Source organism: Microcaecilia unicolor, chromosome 10 (assembly GCF_901765095.1).
Source record: "Microcaecilia unicolor chromosome 10, aMicUni1.1, whole genome shotgun sequence".
Classification (NCBI taxonomy): domain Eukaryota; kingdom Metazoa; phylum Chordata; class Amphibia; order Gymnophiona; family Siphonopidae; genus Microcaecilia; species Microcaecilia unicolor.
In genome coordinates, this window is record NC_044040.1 from 136,411,362 (window position 1) to 136,435,892 (window position 24,531).

At 49.9% G+C, this 24,531-nt stretch overlaps 1 protein-coding gene across 1 annotated transcript in view; it reads left to right on the top strand.

Annotated features, from left to right (window-relative positions):
* The window catches only part of HDLBP (high density lipoprotein binding protein), a gene marked incomplete in the record, with an annotated part of 521,467 nt that overhangs the window by 243,255 nt on the left and 253,681 nt on the right, over window positions 1-24,531 (top strand). Inside the window, 5 exon segments of the mRNA XM_030216982.1 lie at window positions 1,132-1,338; window positions 1,541-1,648; window positions 2,186-2,290; window positions 14,131-14,209; window positions 14,781-14,920. Of these exon segments, the coding sequence (XP_030072842.1) occupies window positions 1,132-1,338; window positions 1,541-1,648; window positions 2,186-2,290; window positions 14,131-14,209; window positions 14,781-14,920 (639 nt within the window).

Consider the following 24,531-nt stretch of genomic DNA (forward strand, 5'->3'; position numbering starts at 1 on the left):
CTAATATTGCCTCTGTCCAAAGCACTTAAGCACAAAGCACTATTGCTAGAATAATTTTCAGATTTCCTACTGCATTTGCTTAGCTGAGTGTAGACTAGCCGTGAGCCAAAAGTAATTTACTCTTTTACTCAGGCATTCAGTCTTGAGTTTACTACTATTTTTAGTAGGAGGAGCAGGGAGGTGTTGCTAATTCCTAGTCTTTTATAGAATTGGTTTTGTCACAGGAGTATTTATTTCTATGGCATATTTGGTCACAGCTACATATGCTAGTATGTAACACACAGGGTTGATATTAAGCTGGTGCCATTATTTCCGGATATTCAATGCTGGGCCGTGTCCAGGCACTGGCATTGAATATCCGGGTTTATGTGGTTGATTAAGATATTCAGCATTTAACTGCATAAGCAACACCACGTAAAGATAGGACTGACTTTTTATGCAGTCTGAATTAAGTGCTGAATATTGGTAGTTAACCACCGAAGTGCTAACTCTGCTCCCAGACTGCCCACAAAATAGCTTTTTGTTTAGTGATCTGTGGTGATACTCTTCAGCATTAACCAGTTAAGTGCCACTGAATATCAGAGGATAGTCCCAAACAAACAAGGCAGTGTTACCAGAGGAAGTTTGGCCCGAGGTTGACTGTAGGGAAGCAAGAATGGAATCGGGGCAGAAGGGAGTAGAAGCAGAGATATAAAAAGTATTGGAAGAAGTAACAAAAAATAAAAACCTTAAGAGGGATGATATTTAGGGGAGAAAGGTGAATAATCTAATGCATGGATTTTCAACCCAGTCCTTGGGACACAGCAGCCACTCAGGTTTTCAGGATACCCACAATGAATATTCATGAGAGAAATTTGCACACAGTGGAGGCAGTGCACACAAATTTCTCATAGATATTCATTGTGAATGCCTTGAAAACCAGAGTGGCTTTGTGTGTCCTGAGGACTGAGTTGAGGGCTCCTGATCTAATGTGATTGGACTTCCTCTGCTGTCTGTGTAGAATGAAGGGGGCAGAGAAGATGGCATGTTTTGGTGTGTGCTTTTCTTGTGAAGCCAGTAAGGTGGTATTTTTCTATTGCTTTTGACAGCCGTCCCTTATATAACTGGTAGCTGAAATTTTCTCTCCTTTAGAAAAAGAAAACTACTACCATTGCAGTAGAGGTGAAGAAGTCCCAGCACAAATATGTCATCGGCCCCAAGGGTAACTCCTTGCAAGAGATCCTGGAAAAAACTGGTGTGTCAGTTGAGATACCACCTACTGACAGCAGTTCTGAGACGGTTTTACTGCGTGGTGAACCTGAAAAGCTGGGGCAGGCACTGACTGAAGTCTATGCCAAGGTAGAAGCTATGTATATGTTTGGGGAGTATGAGTCTTATTTAGCAAGCTTGTATCTGCTTGGTATAAACTACACTGGTGAATGAGCTATGAAGTTGTCAGATGCAGATGCAGTGCAGTTGAAAAAAGTTATGGAAATTTGCAGCAAGCTTGGAAAGAAGATGGTTAAGCATTGCTTTTTAATTAGTTTTCGGTTTCTTTTAGGCTAACAGTTTCACCATTTCCTCTGTATCTGCTCCCTCTTGGCTTCACCGTTTCATTATTGGCAAGAAAGGACAGAACCTAGCCAAAATCACTCAGCAAATACCAAAGGTATAGAACCTTTTTGTTTGGGAAGCATTTCGATTTATTCACTGTTGGAGTGCAAAAGACTTCTTTTCTGCCATTTTCTTCTTGGTCCAAAATGCTTCTCAGTAGTAACAGATGAGTAGAACATGTGCACATGATTCCTTTTTCTTCTATGCTCATTCAGAATATATTTAAATCTGTTCCATTCACCAGAAGCAGTAAGTTTTTTTTTTATTTTTTTTTATAATAGTGATGTGAAAGGCAGTATTGTAATTGGATGTGGCATGAAATGGCTTGCACTTCTTTTCCCAGTTAAACCACTGTGATGTGGGGGTGGGGGCCACCACAGCTATAGTGCATGATATTGTCAGATTTTTTAAATTTATTTTTTCAGTTTAGCTTACATCTTTTCAGTGGTAGCTTAAGAAGAGTTAGTTTCAGGTGTACTAGATAGTTCCTTGTTCCCAGATGGCTTTCAGTCTAATTTTGTACATGTTGTCACTATCTTCCTATGATATTGGTTCTCTGTTTTGTTTTTTTGTTGTTTTTCTCACATCCAAGGTACACATAGAGTTCACTGAAGGAGAGGATAAGATAACCCTGGAAGGACCCACAGAGGATGTGAACCTGGCCCAGGAGCAGATTGAGATAATGGTAAAAGATCTGGTGAGTTACCTTTTTAATTACAGTTGCCTGAAAAGAAAACGTTCAACTGAATCAGTTTCTCCCACTTTCACCTTTCCACTGTGGGCTTTTTGAATTTGTAAATTTTTTTTTTTGATGAGGTTAGAAGGCAGGATATCCTTTTGGTGTGCTTCCTTGGCTCTGTGTAGCGCTTCTCCTTCTTATCCCACCAGACTAGAACAGATACTTCCATATCATCATGCTGATCAATCCATAGACTGGTGGGTTGTGTCCATCTACCAGCAGGTGGAGATAGAGAGCAAACTTTTGCCTCCCTATATGTGGTCATGTGCTGCCGGAAACTCCTCAGTATGTTCTCTATCTCAGCAGGTGGTGGTCACACACAGCAGCAGCTCTGGCTAGGCCTCCAAGCCTAATTTTTAGGTTTTGTTGAGTGCCTGGGGTTGAGGGCTCTTCTTGAGCAAGTGCAAACCTGGTGGCGCCAGGTCCCTCCTTTTCTCCCCCCTCCCGCTGGCTCCATTAAAAAAAAAAAAAAAATTTTGAACGTCCTTAAAGGCGTTTATTTCGACGTTTATTTAAACGTTTATTGCAGCTACTCACTGGGACACCAGGTCGTTACAGCTCGGAGCAGAAAGCAGGTAATTTTTACCTTTTTATAGCGGGCAGGGGGTTCCACGATTGATCTCCACGTGGCCTATGGCGTCGGAGGGCGAGGGCGCAAAGAGTCGCTCCCCGGATCGCTTGTGCGCTTCTAGAGGGGATGCGGGGGTCTTCAAGTCTGATTCGCCCTTGTTGGGTGACAGTTTCATGACCGATGAGTGTCCCGGTCCTTCCTCCGGTGTGGTGGTTTTTCCCGCCATAAACGCCCATCCCCCGCTGCTCGCCTCCTCCATCTTGGCCGGCCACGCGGCTCGGACGGCTTCTTCTTGGGCCGCCCTTGAGGTGGGAGACGTTAATGCCATGAACGCCCTTAATTTGGGCGACGGCACAAAAGCGGCTAAACTTAAGCGCCGTTCTTCCCGCGCGGCTCCTTCGTGGAGTGTCGCGCCGGACGCCATTTTGGATGCGCAGCATGTCTCTCCCCCGCTCTTGCGAGCGCCGGTTGAGAGTGCGTCTAGGGCTGTAGCCCAGGCTGCGGAAGTGCACAGTCTGGGGGGTTTCTCCCCCGAGTTTGTTTTGCTGCTGCATCAGGCCTTCCTTATGCAAACGCTGCCCCTGCTCCCTCGTCTGGTAAAGAGGTTGAGGCCCCCGGAGGTAAACGCCCTCGGGTTGATTCCCAGGCCTTGGAGGAGACGGATCCCCGCTCGGATGGAGTGGATGACCCCTCTGCAGCGCGGCTCTTTAGCTCAGAGGATTTGCCCAACCTGTTAGTGCAGGCCATGGGCATTTTGAAGATTTCCTCTCCGGAGGACGTCTCTCCCTCAGCCCCTGTTGGTTCTGCCATTATGCTGGGGACGAAGCGCCCGCCTAGAACCTTCCACGTGCATGATGCTATGCACCCCTTAATTTTGGCTCAGTGGGATGTCCCGGAAGCGAGCCTTAAAGTGGCTAGGGCTATGTCCCGCCTCTATCCTTTGCCTGAAAGTGAACGTGAGGCCTATCTGTGGCCTACCGTGGATTCTTTAATCACTGCGGTGACTAAGAAAACGGCGTTGCCGGTGGAAGGTGGCACGGCCCTAAAGGACGCCCAAGACAGAAGATTGGAGGCGGCTGCTTTAAGTTTGCAGGCCTCAGTTTGCGGCTCCTATGTGGCCAGGGCGTGCCTGACTATGGTGCAGCTGGCTTCCCCCTCGGATCATTCCTTGAGGGCTGATTGGCCGGCCCTGGAATCGGGCTTGGCCTATTTGGCAGACTTGCTGTATGATGTCTTGAGGGCCTCAGCTAAAGGCATGGCTCAGACAATCTTTGCGCGGCGGTGGCTTTGGCTGAAGCATTGGTCTGCTGACCACGCCTCTAAATCCCGCCTGGCTAAATTGCCTTTTAAAGGCAAGCTGCTCTTTGGGGTCGAGCTGGACAAAATCGTGACCGATCTCGGCACGTCTAAGGGCAAGAAGTTACCAGAGGTCAGGGCTCGGGCTAGTACTCGCCCCGGTACCTCCAGAGGACGGTTTCAGGAAGCCCGTCGGTACCGCCCGGGCAGGTCGGGCTCTTCTGCCTCCTCTTCCTTTAAGAGGAACTTCTCCCCCAAGCAGCATTCCTTTCGCAGAGACCGCCGTCCCGGAGGTGCTCCCTCCGGTCCTCCCCTAGGGTCTCGTACCCAATGACGGGGCCTTGGTCCACCCCCCAGTGCAGATTGGAGGACGGCTGTCCTCGTTTCTGGGCGAGTGGATCACAATAACTTCAGACGCTTGAGTGCTGGAAGTCATCAGAGACGGCTACAAGCTAGAGTTCTGCCGACCCTTAAGAGATGGGTTTGTACTCTCTCCCTGCAAGTCTCCGGTCAAAGCTGTGGCAGTGCAGCAGACCTTGGACAATCTGATCCGCCTGGGTGCGGTCGTTCCGGTGCCAGAAAATCAGCTTGGCAAGGGACGTTACTCCATTTACTTTGTGGTACCAAAGAAAGGAGGTTCTGTACGGCCTATCCTCGACCTCAAAGGGGTCAATCGGGCCTTGAAAGTTCGGCACTTTCGCATGGAGACTCTCCGCTCTGTTATAGCGGCAGTGAAGGCAGGGGAGTACCTGGCATCCTTGGACATCAAGGAAGCGTACTTGCATATTCCCATCTGGCCTCCTCATCAACGCTGTCTGCGTTTTGCAGTACTGGGCCGACACTTCCAGTTCAGAGCCCTCCCGTTCGGGTTGGCTACTGCTCCGCGGACCTTCTCCAAAGTAATGGTGGTCATCGCGGCCTTCCTGAGGAAGGAAGGAGTACAAGTCCATCCTTATCTGGACGACTGGTTGATCCGAGCCCCCTCTTATGCAGAGTGCGGCAAAGCTGTGAACCGGGTGGTTGCTCTTTTGAGCTCCATGGGGTGGATCATCAACTGGGAGAAAAGCCAGCTGCGCCCAACTCAGTCCCTGGAGTATCTGGGAGTTCGATTCGACACCCAAGTGGGCAGAGTGTTCCTGCCAGACAATCGGATTGTCAAGCTTCAGGCTCAGGTGGACCAGTTCCTAGTAGCCTCTCCTCTTCGGGCTTGGGACTATGTGCAGCTGTTGGGCTCTATGACGGCCACGATGGAAGTAGTGCCCTGGGCCAGGGCTCATATGAGACCACTACAACACTCTCTGCTGCAGCGCTGGACTCCGATGTCGGAGGATTATGCTGTGCGCCTTCCCTTGGACCCAGCAGTGCGCAAGGCGCTGAGCTGGTGGACGCAGACAGCCAAGTTGTCTGCAGGAATGCCTCTGGTGACCCCGGAGTGGATTGTCGTCACGACTGACGCCTCTTTGTCGGGCTGAGGAGCCCACTGCTTGGGAAGGACAGCGCAGGGGCTCTGGTCTCCTGCAGAGGCAAAGTGGTCTATCAGCCTCCTGGAACTCAGAGCCATTCGGTTGGCGCTTTTGGAGTTCATCCCGGTACTGGCGTTGAAGCCAGTACGGGTCCTGTCGGACAATGCCACGGCTGTGGCCTATGTCAACCGCCAGGGAGGTACCAAGAGCGCCCCTCTAGCCAAGGAGGCCATGAATCTATGCCAGTGGGCGGAAGCGAACCTGGAACAGCTGTCAGCGGCCCACATTGCCGGAGTCATGAATGTCAAGGCGGACTTTCTCAGTCGCCATACCTTGGAGCCCGGAGAGTGGCAGCTATCTGCTCAGGCGTTCTTGGGCATCACGAAGCGCTGGGGCCAGCCGAGCCTAGATCTGATGGCGTCATCGGCCAATTGCCAAGTGCCGCGCTTTTTCAGCAGAGAACGGGACCCTCGATCCCTGGGAGTAGATGCTCTTCTCCAACAGTGGCCGACACAAGAGCTCCTCTATGTGTTCCTGCCCTGGCCCATGTTGGGCAGGGTGCTAGACCGGGTGGCAAAGCATCCGGGCCGGGTAATCCTGGTGGGTCCGGATTGGCCCAGACGTCCCTGGCATGCGGACTTGATCAGGCTCTCAGTCGACGATCCTCTGCGGCTGCCAGTGGAGCAGGGTCTGTTACATCAGGGTCCCGTGGTGATGGAGGATCCCTCCCCCTTTGGTCTTACGGCCTGGCTATTGAGCGGCAGCGTCTGAGGAAGAAGGGCTTCTCAGACAAGGTCATCGCCACTATGCTGAGAGCGAGGAAGCGCTCTACTTCTACTGCTTACGCCAGGGTTTGGCGTACCTTTGCAGCGTGGTGTGAAGCAGGCTCATGTTCTCCATTCACTGCTCCAATTTCTTCAGTGTTGGCATTCCTGCAAGAAGGTCTGGAGAAAGGCCTGTCGCTCAGTTCCCTTAAAGTCCAGGTAGCGGCCCTAGCTTGCTTCAGGGGCCGCCTGAAGGGTGCTTCCCTGGCTTCGCAGCCAGATGTGGTGCGTTTTCTCAAGGGAGTTAAACACCTGCGCCCTCCTCTGCACTCGGTGGTGCCTGCGTGGAATCTCAACCTGGTGCTAAGAGCATTACAGAAGCCGCCTTTTGAACCCTTGTCGAGGGCATCTCTGAAAGACCTGACGTTGAAAGCAGTCTTTTTGGTGGCTATCACTTCAGCCAGAAGAGTTTCCGAGCTCCAGGCACTCTCATGTCGAGAGCCTTTTCTGCAGTTCACTGAGGCAGGAGTGACTATTCGCACAGTGCCTTCCTTCCTGCCCAAGAGTGTTTCTCGCTTCCATGTGAATCAGCAGCTCTGTCTCCCTTCCTTTCGTAGGGAGGACTACCCAGAGGAATACTCTGCTCTTAAATATCTGGATGTGAGACGAGTCATCATCAGATATTTGGAAGTGACCAATGATTTCCGGAAGTCGGATCATCTGTTTGTCCTGTTTGCAGGTCCTCGTAAGGGTCTGCAGGCTGCTAAGCCTACAGTGGCAAGATGGGTCAAGGAAGCCATTGCAGCGGCTTATGTGGCCGCGGGGAAGGTGCCGCCTATCCAGCTGAAGGCTCACTCCACTAGAGCTCAGGCGGCCTCGATGGCAGAGGCCGGCTCCGTCTCCTTGGAAGAGATATGCAAGGCGGCAACTTGGGCATCGGCCCATACATTCTCCAAGCATTACCGCTTGACTGTGGCGGCACGGGCGGAGGCCCGGTTTGGAGCTTCAGTGTTGAGGTCAGGGATTTCAATGTCCCGCCCTGGGTGAGTACTGCTTCGGTACATCCCACCAGTCTATGGATTGATCAGCATGATGATATGGAAGGTAAAATTATGTATCATACCTGATAATTTTCTTTCCATTAATCATAGCTGATCAATCCATAGTCCCTCCCAGATATCTGTATTGTTTATATTCTGGTTGCATTTCAGGTTCAAGTTTAGTCTTCAGCTCCTGTTCAGGAGGACTTCGTGTTCAAGTTTTTCAATGGATTCTTCAAGAGTTGAGACGAATTTGTGTTACAGTGAGCTGCTGCATTCCTCTCCCCTCCGTTTTACGGGGCTGGATTGAGACATAAATTCTGCCGGCACTCCCTCCCGCTTCGTGCGGCTGTAGGGCAGCTTTGTACCCTTCCCGCTTCGGCGGTGTTAGGGTCAGTCAGCTCCTCCCGCGGTTGTGGTTGCAGGATAAGCCAGATCCCCCCGCATCGGCGGGTGTGGTGTCCCTCCCCCGCTCCGCGGGGATGAGCTGGACGGATTCCCCTCCCCCACTTGTGTGGGGATGAGCTGGGTTAATTCCCCTCCCCCGTTTCGGCGGTGGTGAGCTGGGCAGAGTGTCCCTTTGTGGGTGTAATTCTCTAAGTGCTGAGTCCTGCGGATGGAGCTTTGATATCGACATACTGAGGAGTTTCCGGCAGCACATGACCACATATAGGGAGGCAAAAGTTTGCTCTCTATCTCCACCTGCTGGTAGATGGACACAACCCACCAGTCTATGGATTGATCAGCTATGATTAATGGAAAGAAAATTATCAGGTATGATACATAATTTTACCTTGGGTTTGTGCCATCTTACCAGCAGGTGGAGGCTGAGAAACCGAGTTGTGATGTCGTAGCGTTAGAACACCCGTGCATCAGCTTGGCCATCCTTTTAGTCTTCAGCAGTCCTGTAGGTCTGGCAGTTGTGTACAGTCTGCAGTGGTCTGGTTAGAAATATTTGAGTGTTATTAAAAGAAAAATGGGAGCCTAAGATAAGAGACATGAAAACTTAAAAAAAAAAAAAAAAAAGTACTGAGTTTCCTCTCTTGGGGTGACGCACATGGATTTTCCAGCTTCTTCCTCCCCAGCCTCCTTTTTTGTTTTCGGGGTAGATAATTTGTGCCTCAGAGTTTCTTGTACAGGATTTAAGAGCCCAAACTAATTATATAGTTACAGGATTTAAGAGCCCAAACTAATTATATAGTTCAACAGGGTTGCAGCTGGGGAGAAGGAAGTTAGCATTGTGTAGAAATGCTGTTACTGTGAATGCTTGTGAATTTTTGTCCTGGAGTTTTGTTATTCATGAGTCTTAAATGGTGACAAAAGGAAAGAAAGTTCTGTGTGTGGAACGCATAAGGCAAACGTTTTGGCAGGAAAATGTGCTCTGTCTGGCTGATATCGTGCCTTCTGTTTTGGGGAGGAACTGGTGCCTGCAGCACAGCTCTCCCTCCCTCACTATTCCAGTTGCAGCAGGTTTGCCGAGGGTAAAAGAGCCTTTTTCGGTGGGGCCTTTTTCAAACTCTTGTATTCAGCCCTGGGTCAAATAGAAAATGCTTTCTCAGCTGTTCCCTGATTTGTTAGATTTTTCAGCCCCAGGGATATCCGTTAATGTTGTCTTTTGTTACATAAAGCTTTATGTATGGGGAAAGGGATGCCGCCCTCTATGTTGGGGATTCATACAGCTCTAGAATGTGTTACGGTGGACTCTGCAAAATGTCTAGGTTAGATTTGGACCAGGCTTTGGGGAACTTAGTCATTACTTTCTGGTGAGGGAGAGGTTGTCTGTAGAGGAGCAATTGTAAACTCTAGAAGGAGAGTTGTTTTGGGGTTTGTTTGGTTTTATTTATTTATTTATTTTTGTTTTTTTATTTTGTCAGTGAGGAGGTTCCTCTGGGGGAGGATCCTTGGGTAATCTGCATTTTTCTTAAGGAGTAATTGCCAATTTTAATTGCACAGCTTCTCTACAGTTGGTAAAGTGCTCTCTTCTCTGAGGACAAGCAGGCCAGTTGTATTCTCAGTTGGGCGATACTATCCGATGGAGCCCAGTGCAGATGCTGAGTAACAAGAAGATTGTATAAGTTTCTAGCAGCATCCCATTGTGCATGAATTGGTGCCTTCCTGCCCCAGTGAATGAGCAGGGGGGTCCCTCAGTCTTGTTTTTTGTGGAGCAGGGTGGACGCGTCACTGGGTGTATTATTTCTTTTTCAGAGTGCCTTCCTGTGCTGGTATTTTTGCTTTTGTTTTTATTTTATCTTACCTTGTTTCCTTTATAGTAGTTTAAAGTCTTGTGGGGTCCCTTCTGATCTCTCTCCACCTCAAGAGAGATGTAAATCTCCACCTGAGGGTCTTTGGTTTTATCAAGGAGATGGCTTCTGCCATCCCATTTTAAGTTGGAGACGACGAAGGAGCCCAGGGCAGAGATGCTATCTGTTCTGGACTGTAAGTCACCTCCTTAGGAAGGGGTTGCAGTACTATTGCACCCTATTCTTAAAGATGCACTGGTGAAGAACTGGGAATGTCCCCCCTCAGTGCAGGTTTCAGTACCGTATCCAGAAGGCTCCCAGATTCGAGAGGGCCTAGCTGCCTCGCACTCTTTGGTTGTTGAATCTGCCTTCAGAGCTAGGAGTTCTATAACTCATTCCTTGGCTCTTTCTCTTCCCCCTCCCCCCCCCCCCCAAGCTGCTTGGACACGAGACTTGTTTGGGAGGAAGACCTTTTTATTTTATTTTCTTTTTTCCAGGCCTCTATGCTTATTGCTTGCATTTAGTCCTATCAACTCTACATGAGCCTTTACTTGAAATCTTTGGTATGCAGGATTCTAAGTCCTGTGGACTCTCTCCCTCAGAAGCAGGCCACAGAGCTTTGCCAGTTGGCCAAAAAGCAGCTGGAGTGCAGGATATATCTGGCTGGGGTGCTTAGGATTCAGGATTCATTTGATTTTGCATTCAGATTCTCCACCATGGATGTAGAGGATGCATAGACTCTCATGGCTATGTGTCTCTGACCTAGAGCCAGCGGTTCAGTAGAGGTTGTTGGATGTAGCTCAGAGTTTGGTGGATATATCTTGCTGAGGACACAATCTTGTTGGGGACAAGGTGGAGGTCACTGACCTCATTAAGAAACATACTGATACCATCCAGCCTTCAGCTACAGCCTCTTTTTATAGGAGGTTTACCACTGGACCAAACAGTGACCCTACTACTCTCAAAGGTGTAGGTTTCCATCGCCTATTCGCTCTGCCCAGAACCCCCCTCCCCCTCCCCCCCCCCCCAGGCCCAGTGTTTTCAGCCTCATCTGTCCCGATCACAAAAGTCCCAGCAGGCTCCCCAGTCAAAGTAGGGGAGAAGCTTTTGACTGGCTCCAGGAGAGCATAGCCGCAGTACAAGTAACTGTCCCAGATGGCCTACTGGTAGGGAGCGAGCTGAGTTTTGTTTTTTTTTGTTTTTTTCCCATCAAATGTGACCCCTTTATAACTTCCAACCGGTGGGTTTTTCAAATTGTCTCTTGGTTACACAGTACGTTGATATCAGAGACCACCAAATTGCCCACTGAGAGCACCTTTCATCAACTCTCAGCACAAGCAAGTTCTTGTACAGGAAATATCTGCCCTTCCACAGACCATTGCAGTTGAACCCATGCCACCAGGGGGAGATTCTAACCCAGGAACTTCTTTGTGTCCAAGAAAATGGGAGAATTTCATCCCATCCTAGACCTAAGGGTCCTGAGCAACTTCCCAGTCAAAAGTTCAGGATGATTTTCCTGGGCACCCTTCTCCCCATGATTCAGGAGCCAAGATTAGCTGTGCTCTCTGAACTTAAAAGGATGCCTATACCCACATTTCAGTACTTCAGTCACAGAATGTATCTCAGATTTCAAATAAGGAAACACCGCTACCAGTACTGCATTCTGCCATTTGGCCTCACATCAGCTCCCAGGGTGTTCACCAAGTGACTGGCAGTAGTAGCAGCGTTATTTATGCAGACTAGGAGTCTGTTTTTCCATATCTGGATGATTGGTTGATTAACAGCACATCGCAGGTGGGAGTGACAGCATCAATGCGCCCAACTATTTGGGTGTTAAAGCTGCAAGGGTTCATGATAAACTACCGAGTCCCACCTACTCCCGGTTCAGCAATTAGAGTACATAGGAGCCCTGCTAGATACATTGCAGGCTCAGACTTTTCTTCCTCAAGTGAGAGCAGAGATATTGATAACTTCTCGCAGGTCCAAAGCAGCAAGCGGGTCACAGCCTGGCAAATGTTGAAATTAATGGGTCCCATGGCCTTGACAGTACATGTCACTTCCATGGCGTGTCTCAGTTTGAGAGAGAAGTAGCGGACTCTGGCTTCCCAGTGGTCTTAGTCGACTGGAAACCTAGTGGATGCCATCCAGATTACTCCAGAGTTGACTCATGCTCTTTGGCAAACGATTCGGATGAATTTGACTGTGGGATTACCATTCCAAATTCCACCGCCGCAGAATGTGTTAACAGCGGATGCTTCCAACTTGGGATGGGGAGCTCATGCAGATGGGCCTCACACCCGGGGATCTTTTTCTGCTCAGGAAAAGACTCAACTTCCTCTTGCTCAGGGCCATTTAGAATGCTCTAAAGGCTTTCAGAGACAGACTACAAAACCAAATTCTCATTCAAATGGACAACCAGGTTGCAGTGTTCAATGTGAACAAGCAGGGGTGTATGAGATCCTACTCCTAGTGTCAGGAGGCAGTGGGAATGTGGCAATGGGCCCTCCTTCATGGAATGGTGGTTTTGCAACCACACAAGCGGTCTCTCAACATGGGCATAGCCTGTAAGATCTTCCAAGAGTGGGGCATTCCCTCTGTAGATCTTTTTGCCACTCATCTCTTAAACAAAGTCCCCCAGTTCTGTTTTAGGCTCAGATCACATAGTAGGCTATTGTCAGATGCTTTTCTCTTACACTGGTGGGGGAGGGTCTTCTGTATGCTTATCCTCTCATATTTCTCATAAAGAAGACTTTACTGAAACTCAAGCAAGACCTGTAACTATGATCCTAATCGCCCTTTATTGGCTGAAGCAGATTTAGTTTCCTCTTCTGGAGTTATCGTTTGAAGATCTGTCAACAGTCATCATGCAGAACAAAGGATCCCTTTTGCATCCTAACTTCTAATCCCTGGCCCTCACGGCTTGGATGTTGAGAGTGTAAAATTTGGGTCCTTAGGTTTCTCTGAGGGTGTCTCTCCTGTCTTGCTGGCTTCCAGAAAAGGTTCATCAAAGAGGTGTTAATCCTAAGTGAAGGTTTGCCATCTGGTGTGAAGGGAAGACCTTAGATCTTCTCGGTTTCTCTTCACAAAAACTGCTTGAATACCTTTTGCAAATCTTGTTTGGTTTAAAAAAAACATTTCTGTAAGGGTTCAATTCAATTAGTGCTGAACTTCTATGTGTAGGAGGTAAGCCAATCTCTGTACTATCTCTGGTTGTTTGTTTCATGAGAGATTTGCTGTTGACAAATTTCCCATCATCCAGCTGATGAAAGTTCCTTTTGAGCTGCTTTAAGTGTTTTGACCTGGAAAGTTGTGTGTTTGGCACTTACTAGCTTGCAGAGCTTCAGGCCCTAGTAGTGTATGCACTAAGTTTCATCACGCTAGAGTAGTTCTCTACATGCACCTTAAGTTCCTTTCTAAGGTGTAATGTCAAGAGTTCTATGTTAATCAGTCAGTTCTACCAACATTTTTGCTGAAATCACATGCCCATTCTGATTAGTATACTGCATACCTTGCAAGTGAGCCTTAGCCTTCCATCTGGAGCAGACTAAAAACCCCATAGACGGTCCACTCAGCTTTTTACTTCTTTTGACCCAAACTGGATAGGGGTAGCTATTGGCAAATGCACAGTTTCTAATGAGCTAGCGGATTAAATTTCCTTTATTTATGCACAGGCTGGACTTACTCTAGAGGGGTCATGTCAAGGCTCTTTATGTAAGAGCCATGGCAATGTCAGTAGTCCACTTGAGGTTAGTCTCCATAGTAGAGATCTGCAAAGCTACAATTTAGTCTTCTGTCCACACAGTGACATCTTATTACTACCTTGAGCAAGATACCAACATGACAGCCAGTTTGGTCAAACAGTTTTTTGCAGAATTTATTCGGTGTCTAGAATCCAACCCTCTTTCCATGGTCCAGTTTTGTGTTCCAAGCTACACTTTCATGAATCCTGCTGCCTCCCCTTGGAGTTAAATTCCTTAGCTAAATTATATGACTGAAGGATCTGTGCTTTCGCATTGACCGGGAAGGCACCAGTGCTTGTGTGGTGTGATTCTGCTAGAAACTTCTACAATTTTCTCACTAGTCAGTCTGCACTGGGTTTCTGTCTGATGACATCGCCCGACTGTGAGAATACTTGGCATACTGTCCTTAGAGAACACCTGCTACAGACAAATAACTTCACTCTCTCTTTCTCTAAAGACCCCTTGCTGGTAGGCATCTATAGGCCTTCTAAAGCTTTCCCTTTGATTCAGGTAGTGGATGGTAATACTGCTGGATGTTGAAAGATTTTTAAGTTCTAATGCTATCAGAAACTGAGTTGTGACATCAGTCTCCACCTGGTGGTAGGAAGGCACAAACCTGGGTCTGGAGGTACTTGAGTGGAAAGAAAATAGCAGGTTAGACCTAATTTTTTCTTTTCCTTGTAGGTTGAACGGATGGATTACACAGAGATCACAGTTGACCACAAGTTCCACAGACATCTCATCGGCAAGAGTGGTACTAACAGTGAGTCTCCTCTAGAACTTGCTCTTCTAAAGCTTACAGCCCTCTAAAATCTAGTAATACTGTGATGCTAGTTTTCCAAATTTTATTACAGGCTCACCAGTTCTCATCCAAAGAAATTGCAGGAGAGGCTGGATAAACCTTTAGGGGACTTGTATCAAGATAACAAATTCCTTCTAGAAGGAATGGTTTCTACTAGGTGTATGTAGATTCAACAAACCTAGAGTTGAGTAAGGCTTGTAAATTAACTTCTCTCCCAGAGAACCTGGGAGTTACGTTAGAATAGAGATGGACTCAATTTGCAAGTTTTTGATATGTCTTGTCTGTTTTCCAGGTGTTAGTGGTTAAACAGCATTTTTTTTCTTTTGTGATTTGGAATTGTATAGGAATGATGTACTCATGTAGAGGTGGGTGGTGTGAAATAATTGAATGCCTATTATATGGGAAGGATTCAGTATTTGGGAAGGAATGGGGTAAAGAGAGGCATGAGAGAGGTTTGAAATATCTTGCTCAAGATTCATGCATACAAAGCCTGAACAGCAGTTTCTGAGCAATGTTTGTATTATCATGTCAGTTAATAGGATTAAGGAACTGTACAAGGTATCTGTAAGAATCCCTCCTGATAATGAGAAGAGTAACCTGATCCGTATTGAGGGGGATCCTCAAGGGGTTCAGCTGGCCAAGAAAGAGTTGCTGGAGCTCGCATCGCGCATGGTGAGTGAATTAGGAATTTCTTACTATCCTTAACAGCAACTGTGCTCTAATTCTCTCCCCTTTCCTCCGCCTTTTCCCAGGTAGTGTGTTTTTTCATATGAGTGAGTTAAACAGCAAGTGTTCTTTTCCCATACACAGTGTTAGCCATTTATTAACAACATCTAATGGAAGAAGATGGGTGTGGATATAATATTATGCTAAACTTTTTAAGACCACTCCATAGAGCTCATAGGGATAGGAGGTAGTGTCTTATTGTGGATTAAAAACTGGTTGAAAGATAGGAAACGGAGAGTAGGGTTAAAAGGTCAGTATTCGCAATGGAGAAGGGTAGTTAGTGGGGTCCCTCAGGGATCTGTGCTGGGACCTCTGCTTTTTAACATATATTCATAAATGACTTAGATATGGGGATAACTAGTGAGGTAATCAAATTTGTTGATGACACAAAGTTATTCAAAGTTGTCAAATCGCAGGAAGATTGTGAAAAATTACAAGAGGACCTTATGAGACTGGGTTTCTAAATGGCAGATGACGTTTAATGTGAACAAGTGCAAAGTGATGCATGTGGGAAAGAGGAACCCAAACTATACATCATGCAGGGTTCAGCGTTAGGAGTCACAGACCAAGAAAGGGATCTAGGTGTCATTGATGATACGTTGAAACCTTCTGCTCAATTTGCTGCTGCAGCTAGAAAAGCAAATAGAATGCTGGGTATTAGGAAAGGGATGGAAAACAAAAATGAAGATGATATTCTGCCATTGTATCGCTCCATGGTGCGACCGCACCTCGAATATTGTGTTCAATTCTGGTCGCCGCACCTCAAAAAAGAAATAGTGGAATTAGAAAAGGTGCAGAGAAGGGTGACAAAGATGATACAGGGGATAGGACAACTTCCCTATGAAGAAAGGCTGAAGAGGCTAGGGCTCTTCAGCTTGGAGAAAAGGCGGCTGAGGGGAGATATGATAGAGGTCTATAATGAGTGGAATGGAACGGGTCGATGTGGAGCGTCTGTTTACGCTTTCCAAATATACTAGGACAAGGGGGCATGTGATGAAGCTGCAGTTTAGTAAATTTAAAATGAATCAGAGGAGGAGTCACGTGATGCTGTAGAGGGAGTGAGACGTGCTCTCAGGCTCTCTTAGGCCCCAACACCTCTTAATTCAACGTTAAAACCGCAAATTAAATTAATACAGGATGGAAAACAAGAGAGCACCCAACAAAATAGCGCACAGCAGATGGACAAATTTGTAGAAACATCGGGGAAAGTAATGGCGAGCAGAGGGCAGAAAAAGGATAAGGAGAAGGCCCGAGGCGCGGACAGCACGGCGGAGATAAAGCAAGCGCCGGAAGCCCCTGTGTTCTCGTTAGAACAACTATCGCAACTCACCTCGGCGGTGGAGAAGGCAATTGAGCCGAGATGGGAGCGGCTAGAAGGGCGGCTAGCGAACATGGAAACCCTGCTTGGCGAAACAGTCCAAAGAGCAACAGAGCTAGAGCATAGGGTTTCGGCGCTGGAGGATGCAGAGGCACCGGCTTCTCAGAAACTGGAGCGTGCTCTGGAAAAAATTGAAAGCATGGCGTCGGCCTTAGACGACCTCGAGAACCGGTCACGGAGAGCAAACCTCCGGATCATCGGTGCCCCCGAATCAGTGGGAGATGGAGTATTGTGCACCAAAATAAAAAAATGGTTAAAGGAAGAGTTTGCGCTCTCGGACCACGCGGGACCGCTATGCCTAGAGCGAATTCACCGCGTGGGCAGAAAGCAAGAAGGGAGGCAGATTCCAAGAGCAATTATCCTTAAAGTACATAATTATTTGCACAAAATGGAAATCTTACAGGGATACCGGATGAAGAGGGATTCTACTCAATATGAAGGCCACTCAGTCAGAACATTTCAAGATTACTCGGCACAGCTGCAGGGAAAGAGGAGAAACTTTACCCCGCTCTGCAAAAGACTGCACGAGGCCCATATACAATTCATGCTGATTTACCCAGCCATCCTCAAGCTTAAGCACGAGGGACGCTGGAGGGTTCGAAGAAGTGGCAGGGGCCTCTGCGTTCATAAATGAAATAGAGAACAATATGAATACTGTCCATGCAAATAGCAAAGATAAGTGAAGTTCCTGTGTATAGATATGATAAGGAAACTGTGAAGTTGTAATTTTTCAGTGTAATGATGTTGGGAAGCATTCCATAACAGTAGGGGGTGGAATTCTGGGTACTTTGGAAAAGCTACAGAGATTGGGGGGGGGGGGGGGGGGCTACTAGCATTGAAGTGACTCTAGGTCTGTAGGATTATGGACCCAGAATTACAGTTGTACAGGATTGGGCAAGGGGGGAGGGGGGAGTAGAAGGGAGGGATCATGGGGCAGAAATGTGGGACTATGTGGCATACTACACACAGTGAATTTGTGGCAGGATAGTCAGGGCCAGTACGCAAAGAGCAGGATAAGGGAATTTGATAGCTGGGCACAGCAAAGCTCTGGGGGGGGGGGGGGGGGGGAGGCTGGGGGCCCCTGGAGAAGCAAAGGGAGAGAACAAAGTCCTGCTCCTGGCTAAGCAGCAGAGAGGAGAGGTCCGGGTGGTCTGGAATGTTTGTGGGGTCACGTCCCCGGTAAAGAGAGCTAAGATCTTAGATGCTCTGAAACGCCATGGGGCCCAAATAGCTTGTATTCAAGAGACGCGACTCTCGCAAGAGGAAAGTGAAAAGCTGAGGAGGCAATGGGTGGGAGAGGTGCACTGTTCCCCAGCAAATGGTAGAAAGGGAGGGGTGGCTATCTTAATTCACAAGGCCCTAGCTTGCCAAGTTACACCGTTATTTAAAGATAAAGAAGGGAAATATGTGGGGGTCAAACTCAAACTACAAGGCAGAGATCGGCTCTTGATAGCAGTTTATGCACCAACAGGATCAAGTAAGGATTTTTACTCTCAGTTATTGGCTAAGTGCCAACAGTATGCAGAATTGCCCATAATTGTGGCAGGGGACATGAATCAGGTATTTGACTGGGAGATGGATCGCTCTGGGCCTAAACACAAAGGGACGCCACCTAGTCCTAGTCCATCATTGTTGGAGTCCTTCTGCAGGTTAGCGGGGCTGGTAGATGCATGGCGGCTGCTGAATCTATTTATTGCATAGAGGAGAAAGACTACACACACATCTCTAGGGCCCATAGGACCCACTCTAGATTAGATTATATCCTCCTCTCGCAGGAACTCTTTAGTCAGGTACAGGCGGCGAAAATAGGGCCGGAGGGCCTCTCAGACCATGCAATGATATGGGTGGATTTTGAAGCGCAGCCATACTATAGAGCACAGGTGAACTGGAGGTTCCCAGCTTACCTATACCCCTCTGCTGAATTTAAGAAGTACTTGCTCACTAAATGGGAAGAATACTGCACCTTTAATGCTCAGCATACAGATGACCCAGTGCTTTTCTGGGCAGCTGCAAAAGCAGTGTTGTGGGGGCACATAATTGCATATGTAAGTCAGTGCAACTTCCGCATTGCAAAAGGTATTATAGACAGAGAACACCAATTCAGAGAGGCGAAGCGGTGGCATATAAAGTCACCTACAACAGGGAATTACGAATCGCTGATGGTGGCGCGAGTAGTGCTGAATGAGATATTCTCCGAGGACAAGCAGGCTGCTTGTTCTCACTGATGGGTGACGTCCACGGCAGCCCCTCCAATCGGAAACTTCTCTAGCAAAGTCCTTTGCTAGTCCTCGCGCGCCCGCGCGCACCGCGCATGCGCGGCCGTCTTCCCGCCCGAAACCGGCTCGAGCCGGCCAGTCTTCTTTTGTCCGCACTCGGTACGGTCGTGTTTTCGCCGTGTCGAGCCCCGGAAAGTCGACCTCGTGCGTCCAAAGTTATTTTTGACGTGTTTTTTCTTCGGAAAAGTCTTTTAAAGTGTCGGGAAGTGCTCCGGTTTTCGTGTTACCCTTCCCGTACTTCCAGCTTTTTGCCCCGATAAGTTTTCTTTCATCGTCGGGGTAGGCCTCTTTCGGCCTCGGTCGAGATTTTCTCCCTTTAAATCTTTTTGTGCTCTTTTTCCGTCATTTCGGACTTTGATTTCGCCGGCGTGATTTTTCCGCCCATGACATCGAAGCCTTCCAGCGGCTTCAAGAAGTGCACCCAGTGCGCCCGGGTTATCTCGCTCACTGATCGACACTCGTCGTGTCTTCAGTGTCTGGGGGCCGAGCACCGCCCTCAGAACTGTAGTCTGTGTTCCCTGCTTCAAAGGCGGACTCAGGTAGCGAGATTAGCCCAGTGGAACGTGTTGTTCTCGGGCTCTTCGTCGACATCGGCACCGGGATCTTCGAGTGCATCGACGTCGTCAGCGTCCAGACCATCTTCCTCGGCCGCCCCTGCATCGAGTGCATCGAGGCATCGGGCCTCTGCATCGGCGCCGAGACATCGGATAGCTGCATCGACGTCTGTGGTACCGGGACCTCGTCTGCTGATGTCGTCGGACGGTGGTGCATCGTCAGGAGTGCAGGTGAGAGCTGTCCATTCCCCTGCTGGTGGCGGTGAGCCTTCGGGTGGGTCTCCTCCTACCCTGAGGGCTCCTGCGGTACAGCCCCCCCGAGACCGACCTCCTTCGGCCTCGGCCCCGAGGAAGCGACGGCTGGATTCTACGTCCTCCTCGTCGGTGCCGGGGAGCTCCGGTGACATGCTTCGGAAGAAATCGAAGAAGCATCGACATCGGTCGCCTCCCCGCGTCGGCACCGAGAGCTCTGGGTCGCCGAGGGAGTCGGCACCCAGCAGGCATCGGCACCGAGAGGACCGCTCACCCTCTGTTCAGGAGGTGTCGATGCGCTCCACTCTGGACAGCCCGGAACAGCCTCCTCGCCCGGAACAGGTTCTGACGTCGACGCCTGCATCGACCTCTTTGCCTTTCACTGCAGCCGCTCTGAACGAGAGCCTCCGGGCCGTTCTCCCAGAGATTCTGGGAGAGCTGTTGTGCCCTACCCCTCCGGTACCGGCGGTGCTTGCGCCTCCGGTACCGTCGAACGTGGCGCCGGCTGGCCCATCGCCCGGGGTGAGGTCCCCGACGTCGGTACCGCGTGCGGTGCCGACTGCGGCCACCTCCCAGGAGGGCTCCCCGACTACGTCGGCGGAGGGAGCTTCGCCGATGCGGGCGAGGGAGTCTACCTCTCGACGCCCCCATCGTGGACGTGGCTCCACCGAGTCGAGCCGGGCGAGGTTGCAGACACAGGTTCGTGAACTTGTGTCTGACACCGAGGGTGAGGCCTCGTGGGAGGAAGAGGAAGACCCCAGATATTTCTCTGACGAGGAGTCTGAGGGTCTTCCTTCTGATCCCACTCCCTCTCCTGAAAGACAGCTTTCTCCTCCTGAGAGTCTCTTTCGCTTCCTTTGTCCGGGAGATGTCTACGGCCATCCCCTTCCCGGTGGTTGTGGAGGACGAGCCCAGGGCTGAAATGTTTGAGCTCCTGGACTATCCTTCTCCACCTAAGGAAGCGTCCACTGTTCCCTTGCACCATGCCCTCAAAAAGACATTGCTTGCGAACTGGACAAAACCTCTAACTAATCCCCACATCCCCAAGAAGATCGAGTCCCAGTACCGGATCCATGGGGACCCAGATCTGATGCGCACCCAGTTGCCTCATGATTCTGGAGTTGTGGATCTGGCCCTAAAGAAGGCTAAGAGTTCTAGAGAGCATGCTTCGGCGCCCCCGGGCAAAGACTCTAGAACCTTAGACTCCTTTGGGAGGAAGGCCTACCATTCCTCTATGCTCGTGGCCAAAATCCAGTCTTACCAGCTCTACACGAGCATACACATGCGGAACAATGTGCGGCAGTTGGCGGGCTTGGTTGATGCTCTCCCCCCCGAGCAGGCCAAGCCTTTTCAAGAGGTGGTCAGGCAGCTGAAGGCGTGCAGAAAATTCCTGGCCAGAGGGGTGTATGACACCTTTGATGTTGCGTCCAGGGCCGCTGCTCAAGGTGTGGTGATGCGCAGGCTCTCATGGCTGCGTGCCGCCGACCTGGAGAATAGACTCCAGCAGCGGATTGCGGACTCGCCTTGCCGTGCGGACAACATTTTTGGAGAGAAAGTCGAGCAGGTGGTAGTCTCTCCACCAGCGGGACACCGCATTCGACAAGTTCTCCCGCCGGCAGCCTTCAGCATCTACCTCTACAGGTAGAAGATTTTTCGGGGGAAGGAAGACTGTTCCCTACTCTTCTGGTAAGCGTAGGTACAATCCTCCTTCTCGACAGCCTGCGGCCCAGGCTAAGCCCCAGCGCGCTCGCTCTCGTCAGCAGCGTGCGCCTCAGCAGGGCCCCACGGCTCCCCAGCAAAAGCAAGGGGCGAGCTTTTGACTGGCTCCAGCAGAGCATAGCCGACATCCAAGTGTCAGTGCCGGGCGACCTGCCGGTCGGGGGGAGGTTGAAAGCTTTTCACCAAAGGTGGCCTCTCATAACCTCCGATCAGTGGGTTCTTCAAATAGTCCGGCAAGGATACACCCTCAATTTGGCCTCAAAACCTCCAAATTGTCCACCGGGAGCGCAATCCTACAGCTTCCAGCACAAGCAGGTACTTGCAGAGGAACTCTCCGCCCTTCTCAGCGCCAATGCGGTCGAGCCCGTGCCATCCGGGCAAGAAGGGCTGGGATTCTATTCCAGGTACTTCCTTGTGGAAAAGAAAACAGGGGGGATGCGTCCCATCCTAGACCTAAGGGCCCTGAACAAATACCTCGTAAAAGAAAAGTTCAGGATGCTTTCCCTGGGCACCCTTCTCCCCATGATTCAGCAAAACGATTGGCTATGCTCTCTGGACTTGAAGGATGCCTACACACACATCCCGATACTGCCAGCTCACAGACAGTATCTGCGATTTCAGTTGGGCACACGCCACTTCCAGTACTGTGTGCTACCCTTTGGGCTCGCCTCTGCGCCCAGGGTGTTCACAAAGTGCCTAGCTGTAGTAGCAGCGGCACTTCGCAGGCTGGGGGTGCATGTGTTCCCATATCTCGACGATTGGCTGGTGAAGAACACATCCGAGGCAGGAGCCCTGCAGTCCATGCAGATGACTATTCGCCTCCTGGAGCTACTGGGGTTTGTGATAAATTATCCAAAGTCCCATCTTCTCCCAGTGCAGAAACTCGAATTCATAGGAGCTCTGCTGGATTCTCGGACGGCTCGCGCCTATCTCCCAGAGACGAGGGCCAACAACTTGTTGTCCCTCGTCTCGCGGGTGCGAGCGTCCCAGCAGATCACAGCTCGGCAGATGTTGAGATTGCTGGGCCACATGGCCTCCACAGTTCATGTGACTCCCATGGCCCGTCTTCACATGAGATCTGCTCAATGGACCCTAGCCTCCTAGTGGTATCAGGCTGCTGGGAGTCTAGAAGACGTGATCCACCTGTCCACGAGTTTTCTCGAATCCCTGTATTGGTGGACAATCTGGTCCAATTTGACTCTGGGACGTCCTTTCCAAATTCCTCAGCCACAAAAAGTGCTGACAACGGATGCGTCTCTCCTGGGATGGGGAGCTCATGTCGATGGGCTTCACACCCAAGGAAGCTGGTCCCTCCAGGAACGCGGTCTACAGATCAATCTCCTGGAGTTGCGAGCGATCTGGAACGCTCTGAAGGCTTTCAGAGATCGGCTGTCCCATCAAATTATCCAAATTCAGACAGACAACCAGGTTGCCATGTACTATGTCAACAAGCAGGGGGGCACCGGATCTCGCCCCCTGTGTCAGGAAGCCGTCAGCATGTGGCTCTGGGCTCGCCGTCTCGGCATGGTGCTCCAAGCCACATATCTGGCAGGCATAAACAACAGTCTGGCCGACAGACTGAGACGGATTATGCAACCTCACGAGTGGTCGCTCAACTCCAGAGTGGTGCGCCAGATCTTCCAAGCGTGGGGCACCCCCTTGGTGGATCTCTTCGCATCCCGAGTGAACCACAAAGTCCCTCAGTTCTGTTCCAGGCTGCAGGCCCCCGGCAGACTGGCATCGGATGCCTTCCTCCTGGATTGGGGGGAGGGCCTGCTGTATGCTTATCCTCCCATTCCTCTGGTGGGGAAGACTTTGTTGAAACTCAAGCAAGACCGAGGCACCATGATTCTGATTGCTCCTTTTTGGCCGCGTCAGATCTGGTTCCCTCTTCTTCTGGAGTTATCCTCCGAAGAACCGTGGAGATTGGAGTGTTTTCCGACCCTCATCACGCAGGACGAAGGGGCTCTTCTGCATCCCAGCCTCCGGTCCCTGGCTCTCACGGCCTGGATGTTGAGAGCGTAGACTTTGCCTCTTTGGGTCTGTCAGAGGGTGTCTCCCGCGTCTTGCTTGCTTCCAGGAAAGATTCCACTAAGAGGAGTTACTTCTTTCTGTGGAGGAGGTTTGCCGTCTGGGGTGACAGCAAGGCCCTAGCTCCTCGCTCTTGTCCTACACAGACCCTGCTTGAATACATTCTGCACTTGTCTGAGTCTGGTCTTAAGACCAACTCTGTAAGAGTTCACCTTAGCGCAATCAGTGCATACCATTACCATGTGGAAGGTAAGCCGATCTCAGGACAGCCTTTAGTTCGCTTCATGAGAGGTTTGCTTTTGTCAAAGCCCCCTGTCAAGCCTCCTACAGTGTCATGGGATCTCAATGTCGTTCTCACCCAGCTGATGAAACCTCCTTTTGAGCCACTGAACTCCTGCCATCTGAAGTACTTGACCTGGAAGGTCATTTTCTTGGTGGCAGTTACTTCAGCTCGTAGAGTCAGTGAGCTTCAGGCCCTGGTAGCCCAGGCCCCTTACACCAAATTTCATCATAACAGAGTAGTCCTCCGCACTCACCCTAAGTTCTTGCCAAAGGTCGTGTCGGAGTTCCATCTGAACCAGTCAATTGTCTTGCCAACATTCTTTCCCCGTCCTCATTCCTGCCCTGCTGAACGTCAGCTGCACACATTGGACTGCAAGAGAGCATTGGCCTTCTACCTGGAGCGGACACAGCCCAACAGACAGTCCGCCCAATTGTTTGTTTCTTTTGATCCCAATAGGAGGGGAGTGGCTGTGGGGAAACGCACCATATCCAATTGGCTAGCAGATTGCATTTCCTTCACTTACGCCCAGGCTGGGCTGGCTCTTGAGGGTCATGTCACGGCTCATAATGTTAGAGCCATGGCAGCGTCGGTAGCCCACTTGAAGTCAGCCACCATTGAAGAGATCTGCAAAGCTGCGACGTGGTCATCTGTCCACACATTCACATCTCATTACTGCCTGCAGCAGGATACCCGACGCGACAGTCGGTTCGGGCAGTCAGTTCTTCAGAACCTGTTTGGGCTTTAGGATCCAACTCCACCCCCCGAGGGCCCTGTTTGTTCTGTTCCAGGCTGCACTCTCAGTTAGTTGGTAAATTTTTTAGGTCAATCTCAGTTATGTCCTCGCCGTTGCGAGGCCCAATTGACCATGGTTGTTGTTTTGAGTGAGCCTGGGGGCTAGGGATACCCCATCAGTGAGAACAAGCAGCCTGCTTGTCCTCGGAGAAAGCGAATGCTACATACCTGTAGAAGGTATTCTCCGAGGACAGCAGGCTGATTGTTCTCACAAACCCGCCCGCCTCCCCTTTGGAGTTGTGTCTTCCCTTGAAATGTATTGTCTTGCTACA